Consider the following 18,044-nt stretch of genomic DNA (forward strand, 5'->3'; position numbering starts at 1 on the left):
TGTCTCATGATGATTAGCTAACTGCTTGTGCCCACTGATCAAATGGAACGAAATGTGTTTTAACCTAAGCTTGGTTAAGCTCTCCTTCCAGATCTCTAAACTTCAGCCCACCCAGCTCACAGCCATAAACCATTCTCTGAGCTGTATCTGGTCACCCCACCCTTTCACCTCCCTTTCCCACACATGGTTTTTAACTCCTATTATAGCAAAAACCTTTTGCCTTAACTCTTGAGATACTTGCAGACATACGGTCACAGCGTTCTCTTTATTGCAATGTCCCCCTTCCTCGATGGCAATAGTCCCCCCCCCCCAATAATCCTTTAGAATAAAGTCTCTCCATACCAAGTTGGGGTTTATTTTTCACCTGACCCTATTTTAAATAGTTAGGAACTCTGTCAAGGAGCCCCTGTATATAAACAGAAGGAGAATGCAGAAGCCCCCAGGGGATACAGAGTTGCAAAACAATACCTAATTACAATAATAAAAAAATCACTCCCATTATGGAATCGATTAAAAAAAAAAGGCAGTTAAAAAGCAATTAAAAAAAGCAATAAAAAAAAAAGCACTTCACTTTGATTTTTTCCCTCCAGTATTTCCTGCTACAGCTGAGGATATTCATGTTCGCAGAAGCTTTTTTATTCATCTTTTAGCTCTCCCTCTCTTTGATTGGAACAAAATAGCAAGTCATTGTTTATATTCCAGTAAAGTCTGCTGGCCCACCAAAACAACTCTACTGTTACCAACTTCCTACAGGTACAGAGCTGATCACAAAAAGGGGCCAAGGAAAGCCATGAACTGAGGAGAAGTGTTCTCTTAAAAGCCTTTAATTGACTTGGTTAAATTAATGAAACAAATGGATCTGAGACAAAGTATCAACTAGATTTATTGATATAATTTTAAATGTATTTACAATTATTTTCTTTTGTGGCAAATTCAGTAAATTGGAACTCTTGTCATGGCAAGCAAAAAAAAAAAATCTCTCATTGTGTTGTTGAAATTTAATCGGTGATACTTATCTATGTGTCATAAAAGTACTAGTGAAGAAAACAGTACTGGTGAAGGAATAAACAAAATAGCAGGTAACTGCAGGTTAAATGTAGAAGGTTAAGCTCCAGGCTGGGCCTTCAGTACCGCCTGGGGCTGCTTGCAAAGGCAGACCTCCCAGCCCTTCAGCAGCTGTAGTGGGCAGTCTCTCCAGGGGAACAGCTCCTGAGCTCCTTGGTTAATCCTTGTCTGGACTCCTTTTCACCCAGACAATATATATAGGACAACAGTTTGGGCTACTTCTACCCCTTCCCTCAGGGTAAAGACTTAGGATCTGCCCTCCAATTCTTCACTCTTTTTTTATGTAAAATAAACCCTCTCTCCAGTCAAATTTCCCAATAGTTTCTGGCCTCTAGCATAATCCCCACTTTTTGTTTTTCTGGAAATCTGGAAGCCCCAGACTAAGTCCCTTCTTGGCAAAGAAGTCTGGTCTAACACCATAATCCTTTCTCTCGGTCAGGTTTCTGGATTGGATTTGCATGTGTATATGCTGTTTTACATTGATTTACCCCTTTTAAAGAACTGAATTATAGAATGCATGCAGCAAGTGTCAAGCTCACTGATCCTAAGTGTTCAGCTTGATTTTTCTTGTTTCTATCTGTACACACCTAGGTCCATGCATCTTTTTATTGCTTACCATGCTTAACAGCATTGAATAGTGTTTAAAGAGAGGAGCATGTCTTTTCTTCCTAGAAGGAAGCCCCATGTAGCAGCACCAGTATATTGTAGCCTCAATCTTTTCCTATTTTCAGTTCCTCTGAATAAACAAGGCTGGTTTGTCCTGACACTGTTCAGGAGGGAGAGGGGATGTGTGGAGCCGAAGAACAGGGGAGAGACCTCGATTTGGATAGATGCTCAGTATTAAAAAGGAATAAAGTGCTGGTACCTGCTGCAACAGGGATGAACCATGAGCACATCCCACGCTGAGATAAGCCAGACACAAAATGACACGTCGTATGATACTGTCTATGTGAAATACACAGAAGGAGCAAACTTCATAGAGAGATCACAGGTGGCAGAGGGTGGTGGGAAGAAGAGGGAGTTGTTGTTATAGGGTGCAGCTTCTGTTTGAGGGGATGAAAAAGTGTGGGCCATAACTGTTGGTGACGGTAGAACAATATTATGCATTTAATACTACTGAATTGTATACTTGAAAGTGTTAAAATGGGATATTTGAATTGTACATGTTACTCTAATAAACATTAAAACAAAAACAACCAAAAAGCAAGGACACAGTACTTGGGTGGGTGTAAACCCAGACTCTGGAGAGAGCTTCCTTTGCCCACTCTACCTACTGCCTCTACTGCTCTTAAGAGTGCCCTCGGAGGACCGTTAGACCTCCCAAGGGAGGCCTGTCTCCACTCCAAGGGCAGTTGCCAGGAGCCTACATGTCCTGGGGACCACCGCAGGCCCAAGGGACGGAATCATGACCCACGCAGACACTGCTGGTCCTGATCTGTGTGCAGGGCTTACATCTAACTGTGGAAAATCTAACTTGGATAAACCAGGCAGACATTTGCTAATTCTAGTCAGCTGATTAAAAAACAACACAGGAGCTGCCTCTCAAGTCTGTTGAATGCCCACGGGTTTGTGGTTTTTTGCCAATTGTATCAAAGGTGAGTGCTGGATTCTGGTTACAGAAATGATACCAAAAGGGTGGGCTGTGTAATGCAGAGGAGGAATCTTCTGAGCTCACCGCCTCGCTTCTGCTTTGGCAGGTGGCAGGTGGGCTGACGCTGGGGCTAGGTCCAGTAATAAGGTGATTAGACTGGTGCTTGTTTTAGGGGGCTTTTTCCCAAATCAAGACAGCAGGGTGGATGCACTGGGCCTAACCCTCGGGGCACGCCCGCATTCAGCAGAAATGAGTCTACATTAACACTCATTCTGAAGTTAAGTTATGTCACAATCAAAGAAAGAGCGTCAAGAATAAAGTTGCATGGAAGTAATAGCCACAGTTTCTAGAAATAGGCATGAAAATGCCATGGTAACCAAATGAAAATTCATTATGACAAGGTTGAGGGTGATTTGGAAAATTACCATCTATTCTAAATTAAATCTACCTCTGAATTGTTAAGCTTTTTAAACAAGACACATGATCATCTACAATAACATGCAGTTTAAAATCATTTATTTGATAAATTTCTGTGATTTACATTTCAGCATTTCATCAGCTGCAAAAGTGAGGAAATAATTCATGGGCCTAATGTGCTTCTGATAATAATATTTATGGTTCATAAAAATGTACATTTAGCTAATTTGAAATGAACATATTTTAAGAAAGTTCAAGCATATATAAACATTGTTTAATTTCACAAAATATATTAATTTTGTTGGGAATATTTGCACTATAAAAGGCTCTTCAATTTAGGGGTTAAGACTCATGCTGAAACCACACATGGCTGCTTCTGTTACAGCCATGAGGATAACAGGGCAAGTGTAATTTCTGGAGAAAAGATGTTGGGAAGACAATCAGCAGATATTTCTGGTAGAAACACTTAAATACGAGGCTCAGCCCTCACCTGCATTCATCAGTTAATTTTTTCTTAAACATACTCATTCACTTGAGAAAATATACTACAATGGTGACTACTTGGTTAAGAATCTTTCAAAGGACTCAGAAGAATTCCTATAATTTTTTGAAACATTGGAATTCTTTGATGGAGAAATATTTTAGTAAGAGAAAGTAGTTTAAAAAAAAACTTTTAATTTAGATTAATATACTTTCCAAGGCAAAAGCAAGTCACTGTAGTCCATGTTTTGAGGCTATTGGTGCACTTTTCAGCCAGAGAATACACAGCTTTCCCATGAAGTCTGAAGGAAGGACAGCTGGGCTCCAGTCTTACAGAGTTTAAGCTTGCTGTCCAATCCCACCACTTTCCCTCTTCCCAGACTTCCAACTGGCTGGATGTATATTTATGTTATTTGCATGGCTAAGTAAAATATTTAAAAAATTACTTCCAAGGTTCTCTAAGAGTTGGTGCTTTAAGACAAATACATGCAAGTAATTAGAACTTAAAATACAGTTCTAATTTCATTTCTACCTTTGGTTGTTAAAAAATAAAACCTACAAATATACAGACCCGGGATTTTCCCAAACCAATCTACAGTTCTTTGGCAATGTTAGAATAATATGACTGCCATGCTAATTAACATGCTTTTTAAGATGTAAAGAATTAGGCAGAAATAGGAAAATATTCTAGAAATGTGTTAAAAACCCTATTTAAACAGAAAACATAAATGAGCAAACTTAATTTTGCCCATAAAGGTGGCATTTTTTTTCCAGTTTTGCAAAGACAGTCATTACATGAAAAACGTTTAGAACGTGGTACACTAAGAATACTATGCAAAACAGATTAGAACAGTCAATTGTAGTCCTGCTTTAATGGGGAAAAAAAGACAAGACAGAAAACAAAGGAATACACAGAAATAGCACTGCCCATTAAATATGTTGAATGAGGTGTTTACAGCCATATAATCAAACTAATTATTCTCCCAACTTTTATGCACCATCTGTTAACTATAGGTATTATCAGTTACACTAAATTAAAACTAAAACGAAATACCCTTCGATTTGAGTAATTCCGCGCAGAAAATTGAGTACATGGGAACTACAGTTCTAACGAAATTTTTGAGAAAGATTCATATACGTCAAATTAACTAGTTCTGTCAAAGTCAGCTATAAAAATACACATCACAAGGTATACAGAACTATAAAACTCAGTTAAGAGTGGAGAAAGCCTGGCATTTCTTAATGTATCTGGTGAGCGCTGTAAACCCAGAGACAGAAGCATCTTAAATAGAGAGCATTTCGGCATTCAGACACGTTCAGTTTCTAGTGTACAAGAGCTCGGTAACATACAGAGGGCAGGCGGTGACTCTCTGTATACCCCAAGGCGGCTGCGGTGTCCGGAAGCCGCAGGGTGGGTTCTGTCATCACACCTGATCCCGCAGGCGGGCCAGTCTCTGGGACAGCTCATCCTGCTCGGCCGAGGCCACGCTCGTGCCCACCGAGCCGGTCTGCCCCTGCGGCAGCTCCATGTTGAGGTCGAGGCCAGCCTCGTCTGCCATCTCCTGGAGCAGCATATCCACTTGGCTCTGCGGAGTGGTCAGCGTCGTCGTGCTGCTCATCGTGTCTTCCATCTGCTGCGTCTGGACGTCAAGCGTCTCAAACTGGTGTTCGAATTTGTCCATCAGGGCAGAGATCTTCTCCAGATTCATGGTCTTCAACGTCGCGTCCATTGACTTAACCACACCGGCCATGGACTTGGTCACCTTGCCCATCGTCACTGCTGTCTGGACTCTGGCAGCCACCGCATCGACCCGCGCACTCATTCGCAGGAAATTCACCGCCTGGGTCTTCTGACGGATGGCGTTTTCCGCGTGTATCCTCGCAACTTCCATGTTGCCTTTCTGAATGGCCTTTTTAATCTTGGCCTTCTCGGCCTTCTCCTCCTTGTCGCATTTCTTGGCACTCCGGCTCAGTTCTTTGGCCGCGAACTTCAGGTTGAACAGGTGTTTCTCCATGTTGGACATGGTCGGGCGGCTGCTCGGGGTCGGCGGCGGGGGCCGGGGTCTGCGCGCTTAGGGACTGAGGAGGACAGAGTTCCGCTCCCGGCGCCGCTCCTTTGTTTTGGTCCCACTTCCTGTTTCTGCCGCGCGGCGCAGGCGGTGACGTCAGGCCCGCGCCGGCCGGGGAGTGGGCGGGGCCACAGGGGCGGGGCCCACAGGGCGGACCCAGGACCCGCGGGGCGCTCGTTCTCTGCGGGGAGCCCCCCGGCTTTTAAGCGAAAGCCTTTTGTCGAGAGTATTTCAAGCGTGATCAAATTCACAAAAATTAGGAATTTTCAAGGAATCTATCGATTACGCAGGTAAGGCTATACACGTAAAAATGACCTCAAATCCTCAACTGGGCAGTCTTTTTGGGGTCTGGCCAGAGGGCTTAAAGGCCAGCAAGCCATCAGGTGGGTCGGCCGACTCCCGCTTGCTTTATGTGCTGGGGCAACTTCCACTTTCTCAGGGGACAGCGACACCATGGGCTACATGAAAAAGCAAAAGACTGTCCCTGGCCTGTGTCTCGGTCTCTGAGCACGGTTTGGGCTGCAGTTCGGTGACATCCTTTTCTTGCAGCGGCTGGACATACCTTGGGAACCGTGGCACCACCGAACTGGCACCGTGGCTGGAAGTTCAGCTGAGAGGAGTTGGCAGCAATTACCATGCAGAAGTCCTCCGGTGGTTTAATAAGATAGAAGACCCATCACTGCCAACAGGCTTCTATTTGATGTTTTATAAATAATCCAAGTAACTTCACTCACTCACGCTTGAGTTTGACAGGCCTCAACTGTAGTTTTGAATTGTGCAGGCAGAGAATGGGAGAGTTATGGGGGCTCACACCCACAGACGTTCATCAAAACTGCCATTGTGTAGTATGCCCTTTGGAAATACGTGTTTTCAAATGGCAGCGGTGAGCGTTGTAACTTTTCTTTTAGAAAGATTCTTCAAACACAGCAATGGCAAAATATAAAAAGGCCCAATCTTGTTTGAAAATGACAACTGAGAGCTAATTCTGTGTATAGGTGATTTTCATTCAGCGCCTCAGGTTCTCTGTGGGCCTTCTGTGACAGCTTGCTAACTGGTCTTGCACCACAAATTATAGGGACGCTGGTGCCACTTTTGTCATCCTACGAACACAGCTCTGATGACATCACTGTCTTGTTCCAAAACCACAGCATCAGCTAAACTGCTTACAAGGCAGCTGAGCTGTTCATGCCGGGTCTCCCACCTTCCTTCTCGCTCACTCCCTTATGCACCGGTCAAACCAGACTGAGGCTTGGAAATGAAGCATTACTTGTGTCATTTGAGCCTTCAGCACTTCTGTCAGGGCACCCTAGCTGGCATGTGGACACTGTCACCTGTCAGATTATGAAATACTTAGAAGCAGAAAACAATTCCTATTTCTTTTCCCCCTGTGGATCCCAGCTCTGCACAGAGTGGGTGCTGCATCCAGTAAGACTTTGCGGGATTTAATTATTGAGAGGGGCTAGGACAATACCCTAATTAGCAGTTTAGCCAAGATTCCCTGCCCCCTCCATTTTGTTTTCTAAAACTGCAAAACCCTCTCTTGAGATGAAACATTTCTAGAAATGCAATACATAATGCCAATAAAAGGGAAGGAAACTGAAATGCAGATAGAGGGCCTGGAGTACCTCTTTCTGCTGGCTTTAAAGAACTCGGCAGTTTGTTAACTAGATCTTGACAATGTTTCATGTCATATTCTGTATTTTGCTGAATGACAAAATCTCATTAGGTCAGATGTTTTGGAATATAATCAACTATGACAGATAATAGTGGTGACAACTGACATTTACTGAGTACTTATAAATCAGGCTCTGTTCTGAGCACTCTACATGAATTAGCTCATTTAATCCTCACAAACACTAGGAAGTAGATGTGATGAGTATCTCCATCTTATAAGCAAGGATACTGATGTAGCGAGAGTAAGGCAACTTGCCTGCAAGCACACATCTGGTAAATTTGACAAAATAGGATTCCATGGCTGTATCAGAGAAGTTAATAAAACAAGGGGGAATGTGAAGGTTCAACTGGACAAGAATAAAAGAATGACTGTTATTTATCTTAAAAAAAAAAAGGTGGTTTAGCAATAGTTCTTTTGAGATTGAGGATTGTACTGATTGCAAGTCTAATAGGACTATGGGTCACTAAGAGAAGCTGCTGTCACTGAAGTGCCATGCATTGCACCATGGCAAGTCTCTCTGGGCACCTAAAGAATGGGGTGCAGGGTTTTAGCAGCTGGACTTTTTTTAAGGTTCTGGAGCCAGGGATTGAACTTGGGACTTCATATGTGGGAAGATGGCACACAACCACTGAGCAACATTAGCTCCCCTGGGTTGTTTTTTTTTTTTTTCTCATTTGTTTGCTTGTTGTTTTTTGTTTTTAGGAGGCACCGGGACTGAACCCAGGACCGCCCATGTGGGAAGCAGGTGCTCAACCACATGGTCACATCTGCTCCCCAGCAGCTGGATGAGTTAAGAGGCCAGGGCCGAGTGGAATGCAGGAGAGAAGGCTGACCTTTCCTCTGACAGGGCTCCTCCTCCTCCTGAGCTCATCTAGTAGCATCCGCAGGTCCCTGCCTCCCCTTCCTTCCGTCAACAGCCCCAGCCACTCCCATTGGTAATCTATATCTAACAACTTCAAACCTTATATTTCTCTAGCAAGTTTTTCTTCTGAACTCCCGACTCCTCTACCCAACTGACTCCTTGACTCTGAGCCCGTAATTCTTTCCCCCAAACCCTCCCTTCCCTACTTATTAAATGGCTTAGTTGAGTCAGGTTTTTAAGGAATTATCCTTGATGATCCACTTATCTCCTACATCTAACCCATTTCCAAGTTTTCCCCGTTCTTTACATTCCATTGAGGGTTAACACTCCTTCCAAAACTGTTTTAGATTTTGTAAATCTAGCAAAGGGGAGATTATTTGGTGCTTATGAAACATTATCAAAGGAGATTCTGGTTCTATGGATATGTCTGATTGCACATGAGAACCTTCCAGACTCAATATATGGTGTAAAAACAAGAACATACAATTTATAATTGTTGGAAGAGTTAGAACTTCTGCAATAACGTTATTTCAGAACACCTGGAGCCAAAGTAGGAGCTTTTTACTTAGGGCAGAAATTTCTGGAAAGTTGTGAGTGAAACCAGTTAACTATTTTTATCATAAAATGGGCAAGAAAAAGGGGCTATAATTTGGCACTTTGATTTTCCTTCTTTACTTTGAACCTGTTTAAGTGGTTAAACATTCAAGCAAGACATGTGACTTGGCTTCACTGGGGAAGAATGATTTGCTAAAACAATCAAAAAGAAAAAAGGAAATTGAAAATAAGAATATGTGTGTGCTAAAGTATTACTGATTCTTAAAGGTATGCTTTTGGTGATTTTGAAATATGGTCCCTCAAATCCCTTTCAGAATGCCCCCTCTTTTCCTTCAGGACACTTGCCCCGGTTTGTAGTTATATGTTTCTTTGTTTTTATTTGCTCAGCAGCAGTCTTTTCTTTCAGGTCTGTTGTGGTGACATTTTGGTTTACTACTCTGTACTGGTACTAATCACCCCTGAAACATAATAGAAATTCAATAAATTTCTGTTGAATGTAGTAATCCATAGAAAATTGTACTGGATATATATCCACTTTATGGTCATTTCAAAGACTACCTTATTATATTTAACTCTTTCTCCATATCACATTTTAATTTAGGAACATAGCTATAATCTAAGACTCAAGGGCGGCGGACTTGGCCCAGTGGTTAGGGCGTCCATCTACCACATGGGAAGTCCGCGGTTCAAACCCCGGAACTCCTTGACCCATGTGGAGCTGGCCCACGTGCAGTGCTGATGCGCGCAAGAAGTGCTGTGCCGTGCAGGGGTGTCCCCTGCATAGGGTAGCCCCATGTGCAAGGAGTGCACCCCGTAAGGAGAGCCGCCCAGTGCGAAAGAAAGTGCAGCCTGCCCAGGAATGGTGCTGCACACACGGAGAGCTGACATAACAAGATGACGCAACAAAAAGAAACACAGAGTCCTGTGCCACTGACAACAACAGAAGCTGACAAAGAAGATGCAGCAAACAGACACAGAGAACAGACAACCGGAGGTGGGGGGTGGGGGGAAGGGGAGAGAAAGAAAGAAATAAATCTTTAAAAAAAAAAAAAAAAAAAAACCCCTCAAACTGTGGGAAATTGCAATGTCATTGTCCCTCAGATTAGGATGTCAAGGTTTAAATATGAAAACAAGAGTCAGAAGGAAAAAGAAAAGTAGCACAAAAACAATTCTGTATTGTTCCATATGCAACTAAAATGTATGATTTATTATTCCTTTTTTGTGGCATGGTGTGTTAATACTGGTGGGAGAACTGTACCTTCCATCTGTCATGATAGTCTCATTTGGCACCGAATAGTGTATTAACATAGGGATTCTCCTTTTCTATACTGAATAGTTTATCAATTTGATGACAGGCTGAAAATTAAATCTAAAGACTCCTGTCCCTATAAAGACAATAGAGAATTTCTTTTGACAATGAGTAGAAATAACGACCTGTCCTAGGAATTCACAGTAGGTGGGTTTCATATCCGTTTGCAGTCTTCCTTGAAATAAAAGACAACCCTGATTTGGGGGAAAAATCAATGGTAGTAATTCTTTGTAAAAAGTACTGTCTAAATAGTAATTTTGCCACTTAGGTTTTCTGAAGAGTAACTTTAGACTCTCTTCAATTCAGTCTTATGACTGTGGACTTTCCCAGCAGAACAAGCAACAGAAGAAAGAAGAGGAGAGGGACGCAGTACATGTAATCAAAAGCCCTGCATGCTGGTTCTGTCCTGTTCTGAGTAGGGCTGTGCAATTACTTGTGTGACACAAAGCTGGTTTTCTAATCGGACTTCAGTTCCTCATTTGTAAAACTGGAAATAGAGGACCTATTATCTAATAGTCATTGATGATGCCTTAATCCGGCAAAACCACTGGGGGGTGGGGGTGCTTTCAAAAGTATTACATTAAAAAAAAAATCCCTGAAACAATCTGTACAGATTCACTGTAAAATTTACTAAGAGAAAAAAATGCACTCTTTAAATAGCGTGTTACCCTGCAGTATGTAAAGGATGCCACAAATCCAGTTGGGAACATGTGGAGTACATTTTATTTGGCAAAATAAAGGAGAATGTGTCTATTTCTCTATTACTCAAATATTTAGAATATATTTTGTAGGAAGAAAATAAACTCCTTTGGTGGGGCTCCTATCTCACCAAAGGGAGAGGCTATTATAAACGGGAACTAAAGATATATGAAAGGAAACCAACGCCTAACGTCTGACAAAGACGGGTGGCATTCCTCTTTTCCAACCCCGAGCCCCCATCCTTCACTGGCAATCTTCAGTATGCCACTTGTTTGTTTCTTTTTAAGAACGGCTTATTCCCCTGCATAGAAACGCACCGCTGCTGTATCTAACAGCATCTGGTTGCCTGTTGGGAAATGTATACCTTGCCCTGCCAAACACAGTTTCTGATGGAGAAGAGATCTGTGAGCACCAACTCTGAAGGTGTGAAAGCATCGAAGGACTGGCTGACACCAGCCAAGGGGCCGCCCTGCCCCAGAGCCGCCAGGCTGCTTCTGCAGGAATTGGGAAGCTGAGGGGTCTCACATCACCTTTTTTTTTTTAAACCTGGACATTGGGCTTAGGATCCTTAAGTTAAAATTTATGTGAGAATAACCAGTAAATCATGTTGCACATTAAAACCGTTCTCCCCTCCCCTTGGAGCACCTTTTGTATATAATGGAATGAGATGAGTCAACACTGGGAGCTGTCTCCCAGGCTACTATGGATTGAGTATTTGTATAGAGTGGTGGAGGGAAATGGTGTTAGTATTTTTGCTGGGTGCTCAGCTGACCCAGTTCAAGGAATACTGAGATCCTGGACCGATGCTGCACTTGACCTGTCCTGAAATGAGGCTTTAAAAAATTATTTATCTATCTATATATGTATATAGGAGGTATCAGGGATTGAACCCAGGACCTAGTATGTGGGAAGCAGGCACTCAGCCACTGAGCTACACCTGCTCCTTGAGATGCAGCTTTTGCTAAGCATCATGGCTCAGTTAGAGTCAGCCCCAGGAGGTCCAGTGGTTTAAAACATCCCTGCGTCATACAATGGAGAGTACTGTAGATCACATAGTCTGAGAACTATGATGCTTCTTATTTTAACATCCTTTTTTAAAAAGCCTGTCCATTTTTATTTATTTTCCTTTTTTATTTATTTACTTATTTTTTAAGATACATAGATCACAGAAAATTAACATCCTTTCAATTTCAGTCTAACCAGACCCATTCTGCAACATGGAATGGGTCACTGGCCCTTAAGGTCCCTAGGAGCCTAATCTTGGCTCTTTCTTTTAGTCACAGAAGAACAGCATGTTAAGCTTTTGAGCTCAAACATAAATGTTTCATTGGTTTAAGCTAGCACCTTCTTTAGTTAGGAAGCAAAACTGGCATTAGAAATAAAACATAACTCAGTGAGTCCTAGAAATAATTTATTTTTAGCACCTCTAGTTAGGATGTAAAAAAAAAATCCTGTAACAATGCAGAGTATTTATCACTTAATTTATATACTATTACAGTGTTCACTTTTCTCTGACAGCCAACGCTGTTGCTTGCAATGAAGTCAAAGACCAGTATCTTTTAAAAGGTGTGTTAGCTTTAAAATGATTTTGAACCAAGTCACCAGATATGAGAAATATGAACTAAAATATAATGGATATGCTTTCTTACTCTATTACTTGAAAGAGTTGGGCTAGAACCTTCTGGTGAACAGTAAGGCTTCATAGGCAGGTCATGTGCCGCCATGAGGCACTGGAAAATGCTTCATAAACCCAGAGGCACTGGCTCTCCCCACACTGGCCTCTCACCGAAGGTTCTCTGTGATTGAGGCACAGAGGGGCTGGCTGAGCTTTCTTGATAAATCTGACAAGTGAGGCATTCTCACAGATATTTCTATCCCCGGAACCACTAGGATGTCTTTAACTATTATTAACCATGTCCTAAATATAAAAAATCTTAGCCAGGATTAAAATCTGGAAAATAATACTTAATAGAAAATCATAAAGCTTAGCCTACTGCAGTAGAAAGAGAATGTATTTTTAAGATAGTTTAGGGGTCAAAAGAGAATATCCACTTAAACTAATCGCAAAACTTTGCAAATTCCTAGGTGTCGTTTAAAAGAGAAAATAAGGAAACAAGAATCAAAATACATTCGCTATAATTCTTGTTCGCGGGAAGAAGGCAGGCAGGTGTTGTTCTCTTTTCTGCCACCTGTCCTTGGCTGTATTAACTGTTCTATGATAGCTTTCACCAGAGACCCTCCAGATCCCCCCTAAATCCTTAAGAAAAGAAGGCCCACTGTAAAGAGTGTTAACTGTGAGAAGCATGTGGTCAATATAAGGTGGAGAGGGCAGCTCTGGGGACTTCTAGGTGAGGTAGCACTCTAAAGACCACATGGACATTTTGCTCAGATTGCTCCACATGACAAAGCAAGGACTGAAGGAGAAATTGACCTTTGCATCTACATTCACCGTAGGCTGAGCTTCCTATTTTAAAAGAGATCTGAAATGTCATTAAACATATTTAATTGAGGATAATGAAAAATTTCCTTTTTTGGCAAAATGGTCTATTAAATCTTGTCTATTTTAGAAGAAGATATATTTAGTCACTGCACGTATCTAAAGAGAAAGTCACGGCAAAGCAATTTCTTTCTTAGTAATTATAGCAAATGCCTCAGGTAGCTGGTATAAGGAATATTTTATTCCTTCACATAAGTAATGCTTAACCCCACAGATTTGGGAAGCAGAAGTGGCTCACGTGGTTGGGTGCTTGCTTCCCACATGGGAGGTCCTGGATTTGGTTCCGGGTGCCACCTAAAAAAGTACAGAAACAAACAACAAGCAAAACAAACAAAACAAAACAAAACAACTCATGGGAGCCGATGGGACTCAGGAGTTGACCACCAGCTTCCTACACATGAGTTCCTAGACCCTGGGCCCTCAGTGCCTCAAAACAAAACAAAACAAAACAAAACAAAACAAAACAAAACAAAACAAAACAAAACAAAACAAAACCCCACCACAGATGTACATCAATATCAAGTAGAATAACAACAAGGATACACCATGCACTTAGTTATTGTTACATGAATACAATCCTTAGTAAGTAAAGGGAAATTCTATTAATATTTGTGCTCAGATTTAAAGCTTATATTTTGGGAAGCAGATATAGCTCAGGTGGTTGAGCACTTGTTTCCCTGCTACCTTCTATAAATCAATCAATCAATCAAATATTTCAAAGATAGTTTTTGTTGATATCAGAGATTCCAAATATTATGTGATCAATGGAATTTGGTGTAATAGAGATACTTAGTTCTAACCATTCATACATGTACTATTCTAAGGTACAGTTTTCTTCCTTTTTTGAATGCTTTCTTGGATATGAAATGATCAAAGGTCAGCTTCTTCACTTCCTAAATCCTATTTTAAAAGCTTTAATTGCATATCTTGATATTGTGAACATATGTTCTCACTGCTGGCTGGGAGGATGGAAGAAGTGATTTAGACATTGTGTCTTTAACGGAGCTTTATAGAAAAAGTAATTTTGCATACGTGAGAATGGTTAACTATGCACGGTAGAGAAAGCTGAAAGAGAAGAGCTAAAATATAAAAAATTCTATTCATCTAACAGACACAGTGAGAGCAATCAACAGTGGCTCATTAATCCTTCCATAATGAAGAGTTTAAAAAACTTGATTAGGCTTAGTTATTCATTCAGATAGTCATCAAATATTTAATGAAACGTCACTGTGTCAGGCCCTGCATGTAGAAGAACAACGCATAATCCTTGTGGAAATAATTTAGCATAAAATCACCTGCCAGTTTCTGCAAAGATTATTTTTTTTAGAGATTTTCCTAAGGGAACTACCTTGAATGAGCATTTTTGCTTTTCTATTTCTTTTCTTCCCTTTTATTTCCCAAACTGATAAGAAAAAGACCAAGTGAGCATATGCAAAATCTGAAGTTTTATGGGCCTTATTCTCAATACTCTCAGCAACACACAAATGCTGTCGTAAGAGTAAGAATCAGACACAACGTGAGACATAATTCACTTTATAGGGTAAGGAGTATTTTAACTTCCACTGAGGAAACCACTTAGTGCTTCTGAATGGAGTCTCTATTTTGGGTCACTTCTTTGGTATTAGCTAAAAAGGCCCTTCTGAAATTAGACAGAAATCAAATATTCAGCATCTAAAATAAATTTGAATGACGTGTACAAGTTAAAATCTAACAACAAGCCAGTATGGGACCATCTACTTAGGAAAAAAGCTTTATTGAGATATAATTCACACACCTTACAATTTAAACCCATTGAAATTGCACAAATTTGATGTTTTTTTGTGTATCCACAGAGTTGTGCCACATCTCCAAGATCCATTTTAGAACATTTACATCACTCCAAAAGAAACCCCACACCCATTAGTCACCCCTAATTGCCCCCTGCCCCTCTCTTAGCCTTAGGGGACCCTAATTTGTCTCTATAAATATGTCTATTCTGGATATTTCATATAAATGGAATCATAAAATATGAGGTCTTTTGTTACTGGCTTCTTTCACTTAGCTTGTTTTCAAGGTTCATCCAGAACTTCATTCCTTTTTATGGCTAATGTTCCTTTATATGAATATACCACCTTTTGTTTATTCATTCATCAGTTGATGTACATTTGGATTGTTTCTACGTTTTGGAAATTTAATGCTGCTATGAATAGTCAAGGACAAGTTTTGTGTGGATATTGTTTTTCATTTCTCCTGGAGTGGAATTGCTCTGTCAAATGGTAACCCTTTGTTTAAATTTTTGAGGACCTGCCAAACTGTTTTTCGAAGGGACCTCACCATTTTACATCCCTACCAGCAATATATTATATGAAGGTTCCGATTCCCCTCACCAACATTTTATCTGATATTTTTCTTTTAGTCACAGCCATTCTAAGTGGGGTATGAAAGGGTATCTCATCATGGCTTTGATTTGCATTTCCCTGATGGCTAAGGATATCGAGAATCTTTTCATATGCTTATTAGCATTTATATATTTTCTTTGGAGAAATGTTCATTAAGATACTTTGCCCCTTTTTGGATTATTTATCTTTTTATTATTGAGTTACATGTGTTCTTTATAAATTCTGGCTACAAGTCTCTTATCAGATATATGATTTACAGATTTTTTTCCCTGTGGGCTGTCTTTTTGTTTTCTTGAACATCTACTCTTTAGGAATCAGGACCTCTAAAAAAACAAAAAGCAGAAAAAACAATCCTATCCTGGCTTTCTCTTGAAAACTAAGTGCAAGAGATGAATTGGCTGGAAATGGAAAAGTTCATGACAGTGACTGGAATCTGAGCAATGGAGCCCTGTGACAGCCCACTCGCCTAGCTCAAGGTCAGGAACACACATGGTGCTCTGATGTTTGTGGAACTTTTAAGCTAAAACGGACTCTCACTTTAGGTTTAAAATTTGAAATCCTTAATAAATAAATAAATAAATAATAAATAACCTTTTGTCTTCTTAGGTAAGTACTTAATCTTGTGCCCTTGTTTCTGCCCCTGTAAATTCACTGGGTGAAGGTGAAGACGAATATATTGTTTGAAACTTTTGTGGAGTCACCCAGAAGATCCTGTTCTTAAAGCTAATTTGGACTTAGCCCAGCGGTTAGGGCATCCGTCTACCACATGGGAGGTCCTTGGTTCAAACCCCAGGCCTCCTTGACCCGTGTGGAGCTGGCCCATGCGCAGTGCTGATGCGCACAGGGAGTGCCCTGCCATGCAGGGGTGTCCCCGAATAGGGGAGCCCCATGCACAAGGAGTGCACCACGTAAGGAGAGCCACCTAGCATGAAAGAAGGTGCAGCCTGCCCAGGAATGGCGCTGCCCACACGGAGAGCTGACACAAGATGATGTAACAAGAAGAAACACAGATTCCTGTGCCACTGACAACAACAGAAGCGGACAAAGAAGATGACGCAGCAAATAGACATAGAGAACAGACAACTGGGGTGGGAAAAAGGGGAGAGAAATAAATAAAATAAATAAATCTTAAAAAAAAAAGAGCTAATTCAGGAGAGCACATGTTGCTCAGGTGGTTGAACGCCTGCCAGTACCACCTAAAAACAAAACAAATAAAAAACTAACTCTCACTGGGGAACAGATGTAGCTCAGTCGTTGAGCGCCTGCTTCCCATGTATGAGGTCCAGGGTTCTATCCCCTAAAGTAAACAAAAACCTTTTAGGAGGTTTTGTTACCTCCTAAAAACAAAGCACAAACAAATGAAAAAACTCCCATTGGGGAATGGATATAGCTCAGTGGTTGAGTGCCTGCTTCCTATGTACAAGGTCCTAGGTTCAATCCCCAGTACCTCCTTGAAAAAAAAAAAGCCAATCCATTCTTGTGCATGAATGCAAATCTAGTGTAGGTGTGACTTTTTGATTAAATTACTTCAGTTATGGGCCTTTGATGAGACTGTGTGACCCAGGGTAGGATCTTAATCCTTTTACTGGAGTCCTTTATAAATGTAGAATAAAAAGCTACAGACAAAGAAAAAAACTGCAGAGACAGAGAGGAACCCGGATGCTGAGAAGGCAGGCCTTGGAACCACAAGACAGAATCAGCAGAATACGGAGGCCGAGAGAAGCCACCTTCGCCCGAAGCTGGAAGCAAGGAGGCCCTGAGGAGAGGGGAGAGAGGAGCTGCTGCTGCCGTGTGCCTGCTTGCCCAAGGCTGCAGCGTGGAGAGAGTGCCTCTCCGGTTGATGCCTTGATTTGGATGTGCTCACAGCCTCAGATCTATTATGCTTTTTTTTTTTTTTTTTAATTTTTTAATTTTTTATTGACTTTGTAATAATATTACATTAAAAATATATATGTGAGGTCCCATTCAACCCCACCCCCCCACCCCCCCTCTCCCCCCCCCCAACAGCACTCGTTCCCATCATCATGACACATCCATTGGATTTGGTAAGTATTATGCTTTTAACCCGACAGATACCCACTGGAAAAGCCAGCCCTTTTCTAGTTTATTGCTCCCAGCAGCTTTTAGCATATTAAAACATATTTGAATTGATGTAATGTGCAGAGAATGGTGCCCTGCATAGCAAATTTCAAATAAATGCAAGCAATTTTGTAGCTACCCTTTGAAGCTAAGAAATACAGAGCATGACTCTTGTTCTGAAAATGTATACTTTGTTAGTAGTTAGTAGTAGAGTAGTTTAGATCTGAGTTCCCTGGGTTCCTTGAAAGTGTTTCAAAGAATTCAGCTAATGCTTAAAATAACTTATTAAAAAACCCTCTTGCACTCGGATGCCTTATGTGCCATACTGTAATTTGTGAGACAACACCAGTGTATTATCTTGTGCTATC

The 18,044-nt window shown here is 41.1% G+C and overlaps 2 protein-coding genes and 1 long non-coding RNA gene across 9 annotated transcripts in view; 1 reads left to right on the top strand and 2 right to left on the bottom strand.

Annotated features, from left to right (window-relative positions):
* GNAL (G protein subunit alpha L) overlaps nt 1-18,044 on the bottom strand; it is a 233,870-nt gene that overhangs the window by 23,530 nt on the left and 192,296 nt on the right. The gene's annotated exons all lie outside the window — the stretch shown is intronic.
* CHMP1B (charged multivesicular body protein 1B) lies at nt 3,156-5,711 on the bottom strand. Its single transcript, XM_004469991.4, has one exon. The coding sequence runs from the start codon at nt 5,575-5,577 to the stop codon at nt 4,978-4,980; it is 600 nt and encodes a 199-aa protein (XP_004470048.1). The 5' UTR covers nt 5,578-5,711; the 3' UTR covers nt 3,156-4,977.
* Nucleotides 5,737-10,238, top strand: LOC105747246 (uncharacterized). Of its 2 annotated transcripts, XR_011645918.1 has the most exons (3): nt 5,743-5,912; nt 6,172-6,342; nt 8,000-10,238. It is a non-coding gene; the product is annotated as an uncharacterized lncRNA (long non-coding RNA). The 2 variants fall into 2 exon arrangements; XR_009180900.1 differs by having other exon boundaries at nt 5,737-5,912; nt 6,172-10,238.

The sequence above is a fragment of the Dasypus novemcinctus genome, chromosome 16 (assembly GCF_030445035.2).
Source record: "Dasypus novemcinctus isolate mDasNov1 chromosome 16, mDasNov1.1.hap2, whole genome shotgun sequence".
NCBI classification, from domain to species: domain Eukaryota; kingdom Metazoa; phylum Chordata; class Mammalia; order Cingulata; family Dasypodidae; genus Dasypus; species Dasypus novemcinctus.

What these genes read in the sequence shown, in the direction of transcription:
- CHMP1B (XM_004469991.4), bottom strand. Translation starts at nt 5,577, where the DNA reads ATGTCCAACATGGAGAAACACCTGTTCAACCTGAAGTTCGCGGCCAAA.